Source organism: Rutidosis leptorrhynchoides, chromosome 9 (genome assembly GCF_046630445.1).
Source record: "Rutidosis leptorrhynchoides isolate AG116_Rl617_1_P2 chromosome 9, CSIRO_AGI_Rlap_v1, whole genome shotgun sequence".
Taxonomy (NCBI): domain Eukaryota; kingdom Viridiplantae; phylum Streptophyta; class Magnoliopsida; order Asterales; family Asteraceae; genus Rutidosis; species Rutidosis leptorrhynchoides.
The window spans coordinates 143977056-143993341 of record NC_092341.1 but is presented as its reverse complement, the minus strand read 5'-3'; the positions used below and the strand labels follow the sequence as shown (position 1 = coordinate 143993341).

The 16286-nt window shown below is 38.0% G+C and overlaps 2 protein-coding genes across 3 annotated transcripts; both read right to left on the bottom strand.

Annotated features, from left to right (window-relative positions):
• Window positions 1-6204: 6204 nt before the first annotated feature.
• On the bottom strand, window positions 6205-7489 carry LOC139868412 (uncharacterized). Its single transcript, XM_071856746.1, has 2 exons — window positions 6556-7489; window positions 6205-6319 (listed from the first exon to the last, which is right to left on the bottom strand). The coding sequence occupies exons 1-2, from the start codon at window positions 7487-7489 to the stop codon at window positions 6285-6287; spliced, it is 969 nt and encodes a 322-aa protein (XP_071712847.1). The 3' UTR covers window positions 6205-6284.
• On the bottom strand, window positions 6285-10938 carry LOC139866149 (LEAF RUST 10 DISEASE-RESISTANCE LOCUS RECEPTOR-LIKE PROTEIN KINASE-like 2.1). Of its 2 annotated transcripts, XM_071854284.1 has the most exons (5): window positions 10122-10938; window positions 9760-9804; window positions 9527-9674; window positions 8513-9427; window positions 6285-6311 (listed from the first exon to the last, which is right to left on the bottom strand). In XM_071854284.1, exons 1-4 carry the CDS (start codon window positions 10933-10935, stop codon window positions 8554-8556), a joined length of 1881 nt encoding a protein of 626 aa, XP_071710385.1. In that variant the 5' UTR covers window positions 10936-10938; the 3' UTR covers window positions 6285-6311; window positions 8513-8553. The 2 variants fall into 2 exon arrangements, with proteins under 2 accessions (XP_071710385.1, XP_071710384.1); XM_071854283.1 differs by lacking the exon at window positions 6285-6311 and having other exon boundaries at window positions 8339-9427.
• Between the last annotated feature and the right edge of the window lie 5348 nt (window positions 10939-16286).

Here is a 16286-nt window from a genome sequence, read left to right as displayed (position 1 = left end):
TACACTATCTATATATTACAATATACATAAAAATCTTATATATTTATACATAGATTCATTTTTAATTTACAACTTAATTATTTTGTATATTATTTTATATATTTAATTAAAATGTTTAAATTATATTTTATTATTTCCAAATATCATATAACTTACATTTATATATATATATATATATATATATATATATATATATATATATATATATATATATATATATATATATATATATATATATATATATATATATATATATAAATAATTGTTCGTGAATCGTCGGGAATAGTCAAAGGTTAAATGTATACATGAAAATAGCTCAAAGTTTTTGAGACTTCAATATTACATACCTTGCTTATCGTGTCGGAAACATATAAAGATTAAGTTTAAATTTGGTCGGAAATTCCCGGGTCATCACATGGTCTCTGTACCGTAGGCGCGAATCCTATTAATAGATCCATCGGGTTTGACAACCCCATCCGGGCTAGTCGCGCTAGCAGTCAACGGATGTTTAGTACTTCGAGGGTATTTTTCGCACTTGATTCGGTGCTCTATAGATATCAGGGGTATTCATTATTATATTATTATCGTTAAGGCTGTTACCAGGTGCCCATGGTTTTGTAGAATCTTTTTATTACACTACGGTGTAAGGATATTTATGGAAACTGAAATCTTGTGATCTATTACAATTATCAAAATCATTGGTTAAGATAAACCTATGAACTCACCAACCTTTTGGTTGACACTTTTAGCATGTTTATTCTCAGGTACTTTTTGCTTCCGCTGTAGAACTTTGCTGTTACATAGAAGTCAAGCCAAGCACTGGGACCAGAGTTAACATCGCCGTTAATGGATTTTGACGGGGTGTTACAACAACACCAAGCCCTCTAACATACTCGATGACGGAAAAAGTGGAATGAATGAACCAAACAGCAACACTAAATCAGAACCATAAGCAGAATCAAACCGTAAAGGAACCGAACCATCTCCACCATTTTCAAGGGACATTACAAACCTATAAAATCCAACTGCCACAATAGTAAGCAGCTAGCGTCAGCAACCACCAATAACAGCTGGTAGACGCCAGCGACAACCAGCCACTGCCCATACCATCGTAGGCTGTTGGCTACCACTAGCTACCGCCAACAGCTGTCGACAGCCGCTAGTGGCCACCTGGCTGCAATAAATTACACTAGCAACAACCGCTTACCATAATGTGTAACTACCACCAGCCACCTCGAACCGGCAGGAAGCATTAGCAACCACTCATGGCCGTCATCAGTCACCGACGGCCCAAGGAAGTCGCCGACAGCCAACCAAATGTCGGAATCCACAGATTTTAACCACACACACCAAATACCCAACTAGCATATCTATGCATATACCCATAAAACCAAGGTCAGGCCAAAATGGGTATAGAGCTCCTGCCGGAGCTCGCCGCCTACACCCACTAAGGATAACGAAATCGATTTAAACGCACAAGAAGAAGACAAACCAGGTTATAGCCATGGAAACCAAGGTCAAAGCCAACACAACCCAATCCAAAACTAGAAAACATATCATGTGCAACAATCAACCAAAATCGACGCATATTCGCTAGATCTGAGATCAGAGTAGCCGATCTGGCCTAAAATCTTCAAAAGGGAAAGGGGCTAATGAAGATTATTTTGACAAAAAAATTCTAAAACCGAACCACCATTGAGGTGTCGGTGGTCAAGGAAGAGGGAAACAGTAGAGACCTACAAACCGACGAGATGAAGCACGGAGTAGAAGCACGGTGGTGGTTGAACAAGATGAACGACGCTAAGTTAACTCTTCACCAGATGAGAGAAAACGTTTTTAGAGAGAGAGAATCTTATTGCTATATCTTTTAATTTTGAATAATGTTATTTTTTTGTTACATATTTTAGAAAACCTATAAGGTTTAATTTTATTTAGTTTAGTACTAAGAAAAAAAATTGTAAAAACATTTTAACCTCACATGATAAATTTATGCTATACCTTCGATCAACCGAAGGAGCTGAACCTTCAATCACTATCTCGCGATCGCGAGCCTACGATAGCTTAAATCTCACGATCACGAAAATGTAGCCAGGTGGCTAGAATTTAAATTTGTTTTGGACTCCTCGTTGCGTTGCGATTCTAACTCGTATAGCACTATAAATACCCCAATATGTAACCTGTAAATCATACCTACAGATTTTAATAAAGAAAACTCTTTGTTTAGCCATGGATTAAAGCAATCACATTGATTGCATATAACCACATTATTCTCGTTTTATTTTTGCGTTCTTGCATTCGTTCTTCGTGTTCACTTATATTTTTTGTTTATTGTCCATGGGTTGATAAATAGGGGGTTATCAAGACTTGTTAGGGCTCACTCATACGTTCCTAACAAGTGGTATTAGAGCTTAGACTACGTGTTTGCGGAAACAATGGCAGGTAAGAGTGATGTGAAGATTGATAGTTTTGATGGTCTGATTTCAGTTTCTGGAAGATGCAAACTGAATACATTCTCTATCAATAGAAGATTTATCAGCCATTATCTGAGGCTAAATAAAAGTCATTGATTGTTGGGAACTTTCCCTTTATATTCGAAATATGCCTTTCTAGGAGCCTGAAGTTATGGAGCAAGAAGAGTGGGATCTGTTGGATAGGAAAGCGCTAGACGTTGTTCGAATTTTTCTAGCCAAATGTTGCTTCAAACATTGAGGTTGAAACCACAACTGCGAGATTGATTGTGGCGTTGTCTAACATGTTTGAAAAGCCTTCAACTCTGAATAATTTTTTTTGATACATCAGTTGGTGAATGCTAACATGATGGAGGGTTTCTCAGCAGCGGATCATATTAACGAGTTTAAATTGATTTTAACCTGGTTAAAATCAGTTGGGGTTAAATTCGAGGATGAGCTGGAGGTGTTGTTTTTAATATCTTTTTACCCGATAGTTGGTCTGGAACAGTGACAACGATTAGTGGTTCAACTGGACCTACTAAGCTTGTTGTTGAGTCAATTACCTATTTAAGGATTTATTATGAAAAAATATAGTTATTAACACTAATTGTTTTTATGTGCCGCCAACATTTGTTCATTAAATAGTTCTAGGTATAAAACAACAAATTGTATCTTGAGTCTTAGTGTTTTTGTGTGATGCCTTGACTAACAACACAAGATAGTCTATACTTTGATTTCTTCGTGAAGACATCAGATATTGTTGTTGAACTACCAAAAGATTAATACTGAACCAGCAGAAGACATAAAGAAGAACCAAAAGACGATTCAGCACAAAACACTTAGAAGATTATGTCAATTTTTCAAAGATATATTTTGTTTCATGTATCAACCGGTTATCTGTTCTACTATAAGATAACTTTGACTCTTGTTAATTTACATGCGAATTACTCTTAAATGTTTAAACTTGTTTACCTCCCACCTCTTACCCCCTATACTACAATAATTCATGTTGTTAATTGGGACCAACACTCACTTAATCGGGACCAACGCTCACTTTTGATTTCCAAACGTGGGATTATGACCAGGCCTCTCAAACATGAGCCCAGTCCTCCCATCCCACCCCTGATCAACATTGGGTGGATTGTATGGTGAACATGGACCACGATCACCAATATCTGGGCAATTGTATCTCAACAAACACCGCGACACCAAATATTTTCCACTAATGTTAATATTGGTCATGATGAAGAGGAGGAGGATTTAGGAGATGATGAAGATCGACAACCAAAGCCTAGTACGTCGAGACAGGTAGTTCCCAGGGGCGGGACAAATAGCAGATGAAGAAGATGTGGAACAGGAGGTCGTCTAGGTAGATAAACAAAATTCGGTGATTGTAGTAAATAGGATTTTGTTTAATATATTTCTATTGTTGACGATGTTGTTATTACAATTTCTATATCTATATTATATATTAAATATAAAATAATAAGTATTAAGTATGTAAATCAAATATTATGTATTAAGTATTAAATGATAACAATATTATACCCATAGATACAAATGGTTAACAATATGTCAGGAAAAAAAACAAACCAAAACCGGCTTTAAGAAAGCCGGTTTGCCAAAGTACACAGTGTAAACATATTTTTCTTTACCCTGGTCGCCTGTAATCAAATCGGTCTTATAAATACCATTTTAAGGTGAAATGTGTCAAACCGGTGTTTGAAACACCAATTTTAATTTTAGTATGTCTGTAATTTGATTTTTTGGTAGCTATATGGAACCGGATCGAGTGGATTCACATATGAGTGAACTGTTAACCTAACCGAATACTGGATTTTGTCAATGTAGAAAAATGTGGAGATACATAATGATGTACGAATAATAACTTAACCTCGATAAAATGTGGAAGATTGACAATAAGATTGTGGTGAGGAAGATAGGTAGCTGACTAGCTGTGAAAGAAGGGATGGAGATCGAGAATTGAGGGTTTTAATTTTTGGTCTGCTTATTACTATCATTGAGATTATAATTAAAGATTTCTCCATATTACTTATAAATCCAAGTAAATTCAAAATCTCGTCATACATCTTATTAGCTTAATATACACGTAAACACACGGCTGCTACAATTCAAACTGCATGTGTAGAGTTTGCTTGCTCTTTGATGTATGTATACCTATTTGTGTTGTCTTTTATTGAAATTGACTCAGATAGGATGAAGTGTTCGAACATGTTAATAGCCCCCTACCGAGAAAACAATAGCGTCTGTGGAACATCATCCAGAAAAACACAAAGCGTTGGTGTCAACCAATATTGCATCATGTTTAAACAAGGATTTAACCAAGAAATTGATTGACACTAAGAGTGCAGCTACTGTGAATGAGGATTCAACCAAGAGTGCTCTACTATTTTTGGTTGTATATCTATAATGAATGTAATATTGAACATTTCAATAGTTGACATTTGAGCAAAAATGATATGCACATCTAATTGTAATTCTTTTGTTATGTAACGGTATTAATAAATTAATAAAAGCATCGGTTAACCTTGTGTTGTAGCTCATGTGGTAGTGGCATGCCTCTCTTAGCGAGAGGTCATGAGTTCGACTCCTGTGGGGTGCAGCATTGCACACAAGGTTGCCCCTTAACCCTTAAATTCCACCCAAGGGTGCTTTCCGCAAATCGCGTTCCGGGGGCAATGGGGGAGGAGGGATTTTACCGCTCATGCCCTCGGATTGGTCCGGGTTTCCTCCTAGACACCAGTTGGGAGCTGGTTATGCAACTGCGGAAGATGAACGCGTGGGTGGTTTGATCCCCTGGTGATCTCGAACTGCTGTTCAAAAAAGAAAAAACAAAAGCATCGCTTGTTTAAACTATATTGTGTATTGTTCAACTTCTTTATCATATAAATTGGGTTTTTCAAATTTTCGCTACAGCAAAAATTGGGTTACTAGATATATAGGTAGTTATATAGTTTCTTGGTGAAAACATGTCTCTTTAATGAGTCCAAGGAACGTGTTATATCTTTAAAAAGGGTTACTTTTGTTAGAAAAAAATACCCGTTAAGCCGAAAAAGAGGTTTATGTTCCGAAAAGAAACCCGTTTTTTTTATAAAAAAGGAGCTCTTTTTTCTCCATTAAAGGAACCAGTGGATTTTAGACCCCCATATAAACAAACCTCTTCTAAAACAGGTTCTTATAGGCTAAAAAAGAGGTTCTTTTGCTTAATTTTTGTAGCAGTACCTAGACGATTTCTCAATGTTCTCTCTCGTTCCCAAAGAACCCAACACGAATAGCAATTTCTAGGCATCATTCTAATCTATTCCATAGGTCTAGTTAATTTGATCCCGAGAGTTTAAGTTTATTCGATTAAAGTTTCGCCTCTGGATCAAGTTTATGATAAGCATAAGATATATTTTTAGCACCTGCATATATATATGAAACTAACACATTTAAGATTTTAACTAGAGTTATATAGTACATTGAAGCTTAATGGATTTGTGACTGTTAGGCAGGGGTGAATTTATGTTATAGTCCGTGGGATCACGGGACATCACTAGTTTAAAATTTTTATGTAGAAAATAAATATTAGACGTATACTCTCCTAGTCAAACGCATTTAGTTATACAGTTGGCACCTTGACTTTGTAAACAATATATTGTAAATATATAGGAGATATAGTTTCCTATCTTACTGTAAGTTTGTTACTAGAATTGTGTATAAATAGGATACGTATCAATGAGAAAGCCATCGAGCCATTTACCTTCTTATATGGTATCAGAGCTTATTTGATGAAGAGCGGAAGTGTTGAGAGGGTATAGGTCGCCACGACTGTTACATCGCATTAGAGTTATCCCCGTCCTGAAATCCTTCACAGTGAAACCAAAAGGATCAAAAGTAAGAGCAAGGTTGTTATCATTAGTTAATTTTCAGACAGAAATTAGATTGTTAATTAGGTAAGGTGAGTAGAGAATATTATTAAGTCTCAGTGGGTAGTAATGTGTAGGAATAGTGGACCAACCAAGGCCTCTAATTGGGATTGTATTGCCATTTCCAACTATTATATTTTTAGCAACGTCCTTATAAATAAAAGATGAAATCATACCTCGCGAACCTGTCATATGAGATGATGCTCCCGTGTCCATGTACCAAGTGTCTTCAGGTGGGTTGAGAGTCATGGTGTGGAGAGCCTGTTCGATATCAGTAGGCGTGTGACTGACCTGAGATGGAGCAACAGAGGCTGCATAGGCTTGTTGAGGTCTAGGCCCAAGTAAGCCTGCTGTTGGCCCGTTAGAAGAGTTGGGCCTGTTCCAATTTGTTGTGGGATAAGGACATGGTGGATACATGGGCCAAGGTTGTTGCCAATAGTTAGCAGCCCAAGGTTGTCTAGGTGGATAGATGTTTGTGTTACCCTGATTAAAACCGTTGTTCCTTCCTCGTCCTCTGTTACCAAATCGACCGGACCGACCGCCGTTTCTACCACCACCTCTACCACGATTGGTTTGATAGTTGTTGTTTCGGTCACTAGAGTGTGTTGTTTCACGAGGCTCCATGTTGTTCGTCGTGGCTACAAGTGCAGTATCAACGGCATCCAATGTGATAGATGCTTGTCTATTTTTGCGGCTCTCTTCCAAAATTAACATCGATCTCGCTTCATAGAATTTAGGGAGGGTTTCAGCGTGTGCTATACGAGAACCAATGGTGTCATACGACTCATTCAAACCTGCAACTAATTGTAGAACCATCCGGTTATCAGAGACTTTGTCGCCGACGTTTGATAGTTGGTCTGCAATTGACTTAATTTCTTGGCAGTAGGCTGAAATTGAAGAGAAATTGTCTTGTTTGATATTAGTGAATCGATTGTGGAGAGCAAGTGCACGCGAGTTTTGATTGTCACTGAAAATGCTTCGAAGCCTTTCCCAGGCTTTCTTAGCAGTGGTGTCGGGGTGAAGAATTGTTTGAAGGAGGTCTTTGGAGATGGTAGCATATATCCATTGTAGGACAATTGCGTCGAAACGGTTCCATGTTTCTTGAGTCATCAGTGGTTCTTTAGAGTTTCCTGGTTTTTCTTGTGGTTATTCATGTGAAAGGTGATCGATCACATCATGTGCTCGACAATGTATCTTGAAGAGCTCAGCCCAGGTTGTGTATTGGCTTGTTTCGATTTCGAGTTTGATTGGGACAGAGAGGGTGATGTGATTAAGAGGTTGAGCAACTGCGATTTTGGTGAGATCTGCCATTGTTATTGTTGTTATTGTTGATGTCCAGACACAAGACGCTCCACTTCCGGTTATTGTGTTTACATAGGAGATAACCTAATCTCATGGTCGTCAAAAAGACAGCCTACCATATCACGCTCAAGTACTGAGGCCGAATACAGGGGTGTGGCTAACGTGGTTTCTGAATCATGTTGGTTGCGCAATTTACTTCTCGAGTTACAACATCCGATCAGCAAAGCAACGATAGTGTATTGTGACAATGTTAGCACCATCTTCTTGAGCAGCAATCCAATACAACATCAGCGTACTAAACATATTGAACTTGATATACATTTTGTCCGAGAGAAAATAGCACGAGGCCAGGTACTGGTTATTCATGTCCCGTCTAGATATCAGATAGCCGATATTTTTACTAAAGGACTACCAAGGGTTCTATTCGATGATTTCAGATCCAGCCTCAACGTTCGTGCTCCTCCCGATTCGACTGCGGGACCCTATTAGACGTATACTCTCCTAGTCAAACGCATTTAGTTATACAGTTGGCACCTTGACTTTGTAAACAATATATTGTAAATATATAGGAGATATAGTTTCCTATCTTACTGTAAGTTTGTTACTAGAATTGTGTATAAATAGGATACGTATCAATGAGAAAGCCATCGAGCCATTTACCTTCTTATAATAAACATTAAATTTGTATAGGACACCACTAAATTTAACCGCAGGACCCTATATATTTTCCAAATTTATAGTTTGTCCTTTGAATTATTTAGGACACAATTAAATTTAACTACTCGGATCACATATATTTTTTGAATTTGTAGTATTTTGAAGGTAAACTACCCGGATCCCATTGAATTCTAACTCTGAAATTGCCACTGCAGCTAGGATGAGATATCTTCCTCACTAGTCAAACGGTATGAAATTAATGAGGAAATGCTTTGGAGAGGCCTTGTGGGAGACGTCCAAAATTTTCTTGGTGGAACTTGTAATGATTCATCTCCTTCCCACATCTCCACAACTTTACTTATAGACGGTCTTTGTGATGGATCAGACTGGATGCACCAGAGGCTCACTGTCATCATCTTCCGTGCTATTTCCTCTTCCTCTTCGGTTGTCACCCCATAATCCTCCAGACTGCCTCCAGTTTCTACTTGCTTGTAAACCCAATCTGGAAAATATGCTTCGCTGGTGCTTGACGTGCTCCTAATATTGTGTTTACGTGCACCCGTCATTTCAAGAACCATCATCCCGTAGCTGTATACATCAGATTTATGAGATGCACCTCCAAGACTCTTGAAAAATACTTCTGGGGCCATGTATCCGGCTGTGCCTCTTGCACCGAATACAGAAACTATACTCTCTTTCTTCTTACACAGCTTGGCCAGCCCAAAATCAGATATTTTTGGGACAAATTCTTTATCCAAAAGAATGTTGTGAGGCTTTATGTCAAAGTGAACAATTCTTGTATTACAACCTTGATGCAGATATTCTAGACCTCGTGCAATTCCTTTTGCAACTCGAAACAGAGTGTTCCAGTCTAAATGAGAGCCATCACCACGTAGAAACTTATCCAACGATCCATTTGGCATAAACTCGTACACCAGGGCTCTTTTGTTTCTCTCGGTGCAGAAGCCTAGGTGTTTAACAATGTTTACATGAGAAGTTCTACTGATGCTAGAGACCTCGTTGATGAAATCTTCTCCATCTCCATGAGTTCCGGCCAAAAGCTTCACTGCAACTAGTTCCCCATTCGGTAATTCACCTTTGTAAACACTTCCGTAACCCCCTTGTCCCACTTTCTCTGAAAATGATTTTGTCATTTTCTTGATTTCTGAATAATTGAATCTTTTTGGTGCCAAACTTGCATAGTTGTTTAATATTATTCTTTCTAATGCATGGTTGTTTTGTAATTGATCATCTGTATGCTTTTGATTTTTCCACCTTCTCCTTATTTTGAAAAACACCAGAAGCATACTTCCTCCAATAGTAACGCATACAAACCCTACAAGAACGTTGAATTGCATATGGTTAGATCCTGTAAAGGCATTGTGCTCTATTTTGATAGATATTAATGTCAGTGTGCTTACCTATAATCAATTTCCACTTTATGTTACGACGATCTCCTTTTGATCCTACATCAGCGATTATTCAAACACATTATGAGCAAAAGGAAACCATTAAATTAAACAGCAGACCATTTACTTTTAGCAACTAACGGTGAAGTCGATGACACTTTTAATTTTCTTTAAATATACTTTTAATTTAATTTTTAAAACAATAAATAGAAGAAAAAAAGTAAATTCTAATTTGATCTCTTATTATCATTCTATTAGTACAGCCCAAAAACATCTGCAATAAAATTAACTCGACTACAACAAATATAGAATTTCAAACAGATGAAAAACATACTCAAGATCTAACCCAAATATGAGTTCAGAAAACAACTTACCACCAGTTCCATTTGTATTGTTACAAGTTAATGAAAAGTTCCCATTAGCACAGTAGCAAGCAAACAACTCAGGTGAAGTCGAGTTGGACCCACATCGTCCCCCCGACTTCACACACTGATTACACTCGTCGTTATTCGCAGTCCACTTAAGCTTAAAACCAGCTTCCAAAGCTGACCTCAAATCCTCCTCTCTTGCAGTACCAGCTACCGCAAATTGATCAGCCCATGTTTGATTCACAGGTACATCTATATGATTTTCGCATTGCACTAAGTACTCTAACCAACCACCAGTAACGGTTGAACTCGTTCTGCCGAAATAATTATCAATTTGGCTTCCATTCACATTGCACAGAAAACTACCAACCGTCTGTTGCGCAACGGGTATAGTTGTACTACAATCGTAATATATAGATACGTTCTGCTGATTAGAATTATTGCCGTTGAAAAACGATAAGTTGTAAGTTGTGTTGTAGAGCGATCTAGGACAAATATTGGCCCACAGATCGTTTCTAGCAACGGTGATCGTTTGTGTAGTGCTATCGGTATCGAGAACTCGATAGTCTACTGAGTCGAAAGTGAGTTCAGTGACATTAGATTGGCAAGTTATTTGAAAATCGGGTGAGTCATAACCGCAATAATTCGGGCGGGTTGATCCCCAGAACGGGTAGTCAATTGTAACAGTTCCACACTGGAGTGGCTGGCAATCGTTGTTCGGTACGGTTTCTTGGCATAGGATGGCATTGAAGAGATTTGTAAAGAGTATAATAACTGTGATGGTAAAGAGGCTCGGGCTCTTGTGGAAATGGGATTTCATGTTGTTAATTAAGTCTTAGAGAGAGAATTATTAATCAAAATATAATATTAATAAGGCAGTAAAGGAACGACTTAGGAAGGTGATAAACCAGGACAAATGGAAAGAGGGACTACTAGTCTTTGACGTTAATTTGTTTGCTCGTCATATTTCAACGATAATAATGAAAGAGGAACCAGTCTCCCTGCTAAATATGCATACAATTTCGTGGAATTTTCTCCTCCCAATATGTACTCATTTCTCTTTCAAATACTTACAATTTCGATTTATGCATATAGAAATACTTCTTCCGTCTAAAAGAAAAAGTTTCATGATTGTTCCCTAACTTTGTACAAATATCAGATTAAAACCTAAAGTTTAAATTGATCCTGATTGGTCTCAAATTTAAAGTATAATACACATTTTTTTTTTAGCGAAAAAGTAACCATATATTACTAACCAATCATCAAAATGATGAGTGAAAACCATGAAGTTACAGTACATGATACAATAAATAAACTACACATTACAGTAGCAATTGAAAATATAAACAAACTTGACAACAAGATCATAAGCATTCCAAATTAAAATCTTCGGTTGGGGTCCATACGAATGCTTGATGCCCGAGACAAAACTTAGAAGACGAAGCCCAATGGAATTTGAAGAGTGTCGACCAAATAATAAAGACCAAGTGCAATGCAAAAGACGATGGGAAACACTTTCACCGTGATCTTGACACCATAAATTGAGTTGCTTAGCTACAATCATATTTAGGTTGTGGGAAGCTGACATGAATGTTCCAAACCACTTGGGACTCTAGATCAGAAGAAATGAAATAGCAAATGTTTACTTTGGCAACTTTAAAATGACTACGTCTAAATAAAGATGGAAAAAGAAGATTTAGTGGACCGTTTCCAACCCAACATCGTACCAACTTTGTAAGCTCGAGACTTGTTCCCGAGCTCACGGGTGTTCCAAGAATCCACCCTTCTGCTTTTTTCTTGAGTGCTTCAAGCCCGTCACCCTCGATGCCTTTCATTAGGTCCCCAAATTTCCTAAAATCATCTTGCTTTTTTACTTTTTTGGAAATAGTGGCTTTCCCATTATCCCTACATGGTAACTTATTAGCTATAAGCACTGAGGCGTCATCTACTTCAGTTTCATCCTGAGTTTCAAACAACTCTGAGGCATTGAGAATCTCTTCGTTCAGTGTGTTCTTTTTAGCTTATGTTTTGTTTAATTTAACGGGACTTTTATAAGTTGAAGAAGATACATTACCGTTTAATTCCTTGTCTTTTTGAATGTTTTTGCGAGTAATAGCACATGAAGCTCTACAATCCTTTCCCCTACATTCGTGATCATTCATAGGTGTAGGGTCAATGGAGAAATACACGTTTGCTCCCAAATTTAACTGAGCGTTAAAGCCATCTAGTTAACTTTAACACGTGAGAACCATGTGAGGGGATTTTCACTTATCACTAGACAAACAATTCTAACAGTAAGGCATGAAATAATACAGAACTTAGAGTACACGGTGTCTGCAAATCAATTTCGCCGTCCCCCAAAATCGACAGCGAGAACGACCGTCGGTCGACACCGGACCGGCATCGATCTCGGCGTCGGTGAACAAGGTCGAGCAGTCGACGGTGGAGAAAACTAGCCGTTGGTGATTTGTTTTTAAATTTTCTAGCCGTTTCAATGGCTCTTTCTTTTTTTTTTTCCCTCAATTTAATTTTATACATCTATTTTACATATTTTATCATTCCATACACAATCACAACTTTAATTCATTTCTAATTCTTCTCATTCTATATCTACAAATCCTATACATGAATCTCAACTCAAACAACCCAAAAGATTTGAACTACATTTACAACGAATCTAACCCGATGAGTCACAATTTTAATCCGAATTTAATGTAATAACTCAACCCGTCATTATACCGTCTCGAATTTTTCTTTTTACAACAACGATAATATTAATAACCACGACACCACAATTATGTTTCAAGACGCTATCGATACCCAACAAGTTTAAACAACTTTAAAATATTCGATACATAAGTTTAAGTGTCAAAAAGGGAATAACGACCCATGGTTTACCAATACCCGTTTAACATAACCAAAAGACACTTTCGACCCAACCAACCAAAGACCGAGCATGGTGATTTGGATTGTACTACCCAATCCTAAGTCAAATCCAAAAGCAAGGTCTTCTAAAGCAACCCGCAAATATCCACTAGTCCCCATGCTTACCCTTGCCACCTCCTCCTTGCGAATCTATAAAAATGTAAACAACGAGAGGGTAAGCTATAAAGCTTAGTGAATGTAAACATACTATATCCATACATATGCATAAAATGAATACGTATCACCAACACAAGTAATAAACACATACCATGCCCATGTATAACTAAGCAAGCTATACACTACGTACCACCATGTCAAATCCGCATGCTTAGCTACAACACAACAATGTATATATATATATATATATATATATATATATATATATATATATATATATATATATATATATATATATATATATATATATATATATATATATATATATATATATATATACACACACACACATACATACACACACACACACACAATTATCCCATGGTTAACCCCTTAACCTTAAACACACGAAGGTTGGCTGAAACCACACGCGCCCTAGTGAATCCGAAACCACACGCGACTCACTACCTTCATCTCAACTACAACTGGAGTTGGCCGAAACCACACGCGCCCTATTGAATCTGAAACCACATGTGATTCACTACCCCAATCCGTACTACAATAGGGTTGGCCAAAACCACATGCGCCCTAGTGAATCCGAAACCAAACGAGATTCACTACCCTATGTCATAACAACAACAATGGGAATATCCGAAACCACACGCGACATTGTGAATCTGAAACCACACGCGATTCACTTCCCAAATCACCTCAAAAACATCAACGGGGTTGGCTTACTCATGCCATTGTGAATCCGAAAACACATGAGATTCACTACCCCAAGGGTGGTAACCCAAAACGCACAAATGTGTCAAGTGGACCCGAAACTCACGGGGTCCATTCTCCCACACACATGTAAAGTGAACCCGAACGCACAAGGATCACTCTACCCCACCCGCACCCATCCTATGCATACATACGCATATAATATGTTTACACTCACCTTGTCGACTTGATGAATGCAAACCAAATCCGTAATTCGTCAATGGAAAGTACATATTCCATTTATCACATAGACAAACAACACAATTCGGTGGCTTACAAACCAACCAAAATTGACACTTAGTGCAATTATGACCCAATTGCACATCCAAGCACAACCCGTGTCCAAAGTAACCAATAATCACTTAACACTAGTGAAAATGGTCCTATAACGTCAACTAACCCAAATCACAAGTGCTAAACACTTGTCTTCCCCAAAACCAAGTCACAAATCCTATTTTTGACCCATTTCAAAATCAAGCTTCCAACCTTACTCTTACGAGTTCAAACATCAACACTATCACTAGTTTACACACTTTCAAGTGATTAACACTAACATTTAGACTTAAACATGGTCAATTAGTCTTCTAACCCAAAACCCACCAATAATGGTTCTTAAACCCAATTACTAGCTACAACAACTCACTTCATGAGCATCAATGGATTTCTCATCAATTTAAGCTCAAACCCTAACTTGAATATCAAATCAACAAATGAAATTCGGAGTTACATACCGATTTGTAGCTGGAACGAGATGAATAACCTTAACTCTTGCACCTTGAAGAGATTTCAACTTCTTCTTCCTTAAATCAAGCTTTCTTTCTCTCTCTCTCTCTATCTAAAATGAAGGTTTCTCTCACTAAGATAGGTGAGAGTGTCTGCGAGGGTGAAATGAGATCCAAACTAAGATCTAGATCAGTTTTAGTGGCTCCAAACCGACACCCAAGTAAAAAGACCAAAACACCCCCATTTAACCCCAAAAAAAGAGTTAAAATGGCTCCTGTCTGACAAACCTCAGGAACGCGAGGGTCTAGCTCGCGCTCGCGAAATAGCAGTTTAAACTACCTGATTCCCTGCACTAATCTCGCGCCTGCGAGAATGTATGTCGTGACCACGAGCCCCATGTTTCAGCTCTTCTTCATTTTTTTGACTTTTAAAAATCAAACGCGGCCCACGTTTTCAACCTTCTACAAGCCCCACTACATCACTAGGAACTTAAATTCGTTCAAAGCAACACGCTACGAAAAACGGAGTGTTACAACTCTCCCCTACTTAAACTGGATCGCTTCCTCGCGATCTAAGCCTCATAACAGTCAAGAAAATACTCCTTCCTCAACTCTTCGAGTTCTCACATAATTCCGGACTCTTAGATGCCGCCATTGCATCCAATCGGACTCACTTCCTTGTTATGCAATGTTCCAACCACACAAAAATCCGTTTGGGGCATCCCCCACGCACATGGTGGTGGAATTTCCCTCAAGCTCTTCTGTAGCTCCAACCGACACGCAATCTTGCTCAACTCATAACTTGTCCACCATTACCATGTGAACCTTGCTTTGACAGTCCATTAAGGATAGTCTTGAAAAATTTTCGCACGTACAAGTTCTCAATACCTAGAGAACCCACTCTTGAACACGCACAACATCCACATGTCTCTACATGAGACAGTCCGAATCAACACTCTATGCCACGAGATTGCTCTTCAAACGGGATAACTTCCAGAAATTCGCTCGAACACGCCTACCAAATCGAGGCAACACCGTGCCCTCTGGGTACATAATGTAAAGGCCCGTCCAAATCCGTATGGACGAATGCAATAACATCTGGTCCCATTGCGATGAACGACTCCAAATAATATGTTTAAAATGAGCAAATGCACAGCGGAAGATTTATTTAATACCTGAGAATAAACATGCTTAAAAGTGTCAACCAAAAGGTTGGTGAGTTCATTAGTTTATCATAATCAATGATTTCCATAATTTTAATAGACCACAAGATTTCAATATTTAACCGCACACGTAACTCGTGTATAAAACATGATACACATAACCTGTGTATAAAAATCATTCATATGGTGAACACCTTGTAACCGACATTAACAAAATGCATCTAGAATATCCCCATCATTCCGGGACTCTCATCGGATATGATAAAATCGAAGTACTAAAACATCCATAACCCGGATGGGCTTGTTAGGACCGACAGATCTATCTTTAGGATTCACGTCAATTGGTGGCAATTATAATAAACACTAATTCTTAGGCTACCAAGCTAAAAAGGGTGATATCCGGTATAATAATCCAACCATAGAATGTAGTTTCAAGTACTTATGTCTATTTCGTAAAACATTAATAAAAACAGCGCATG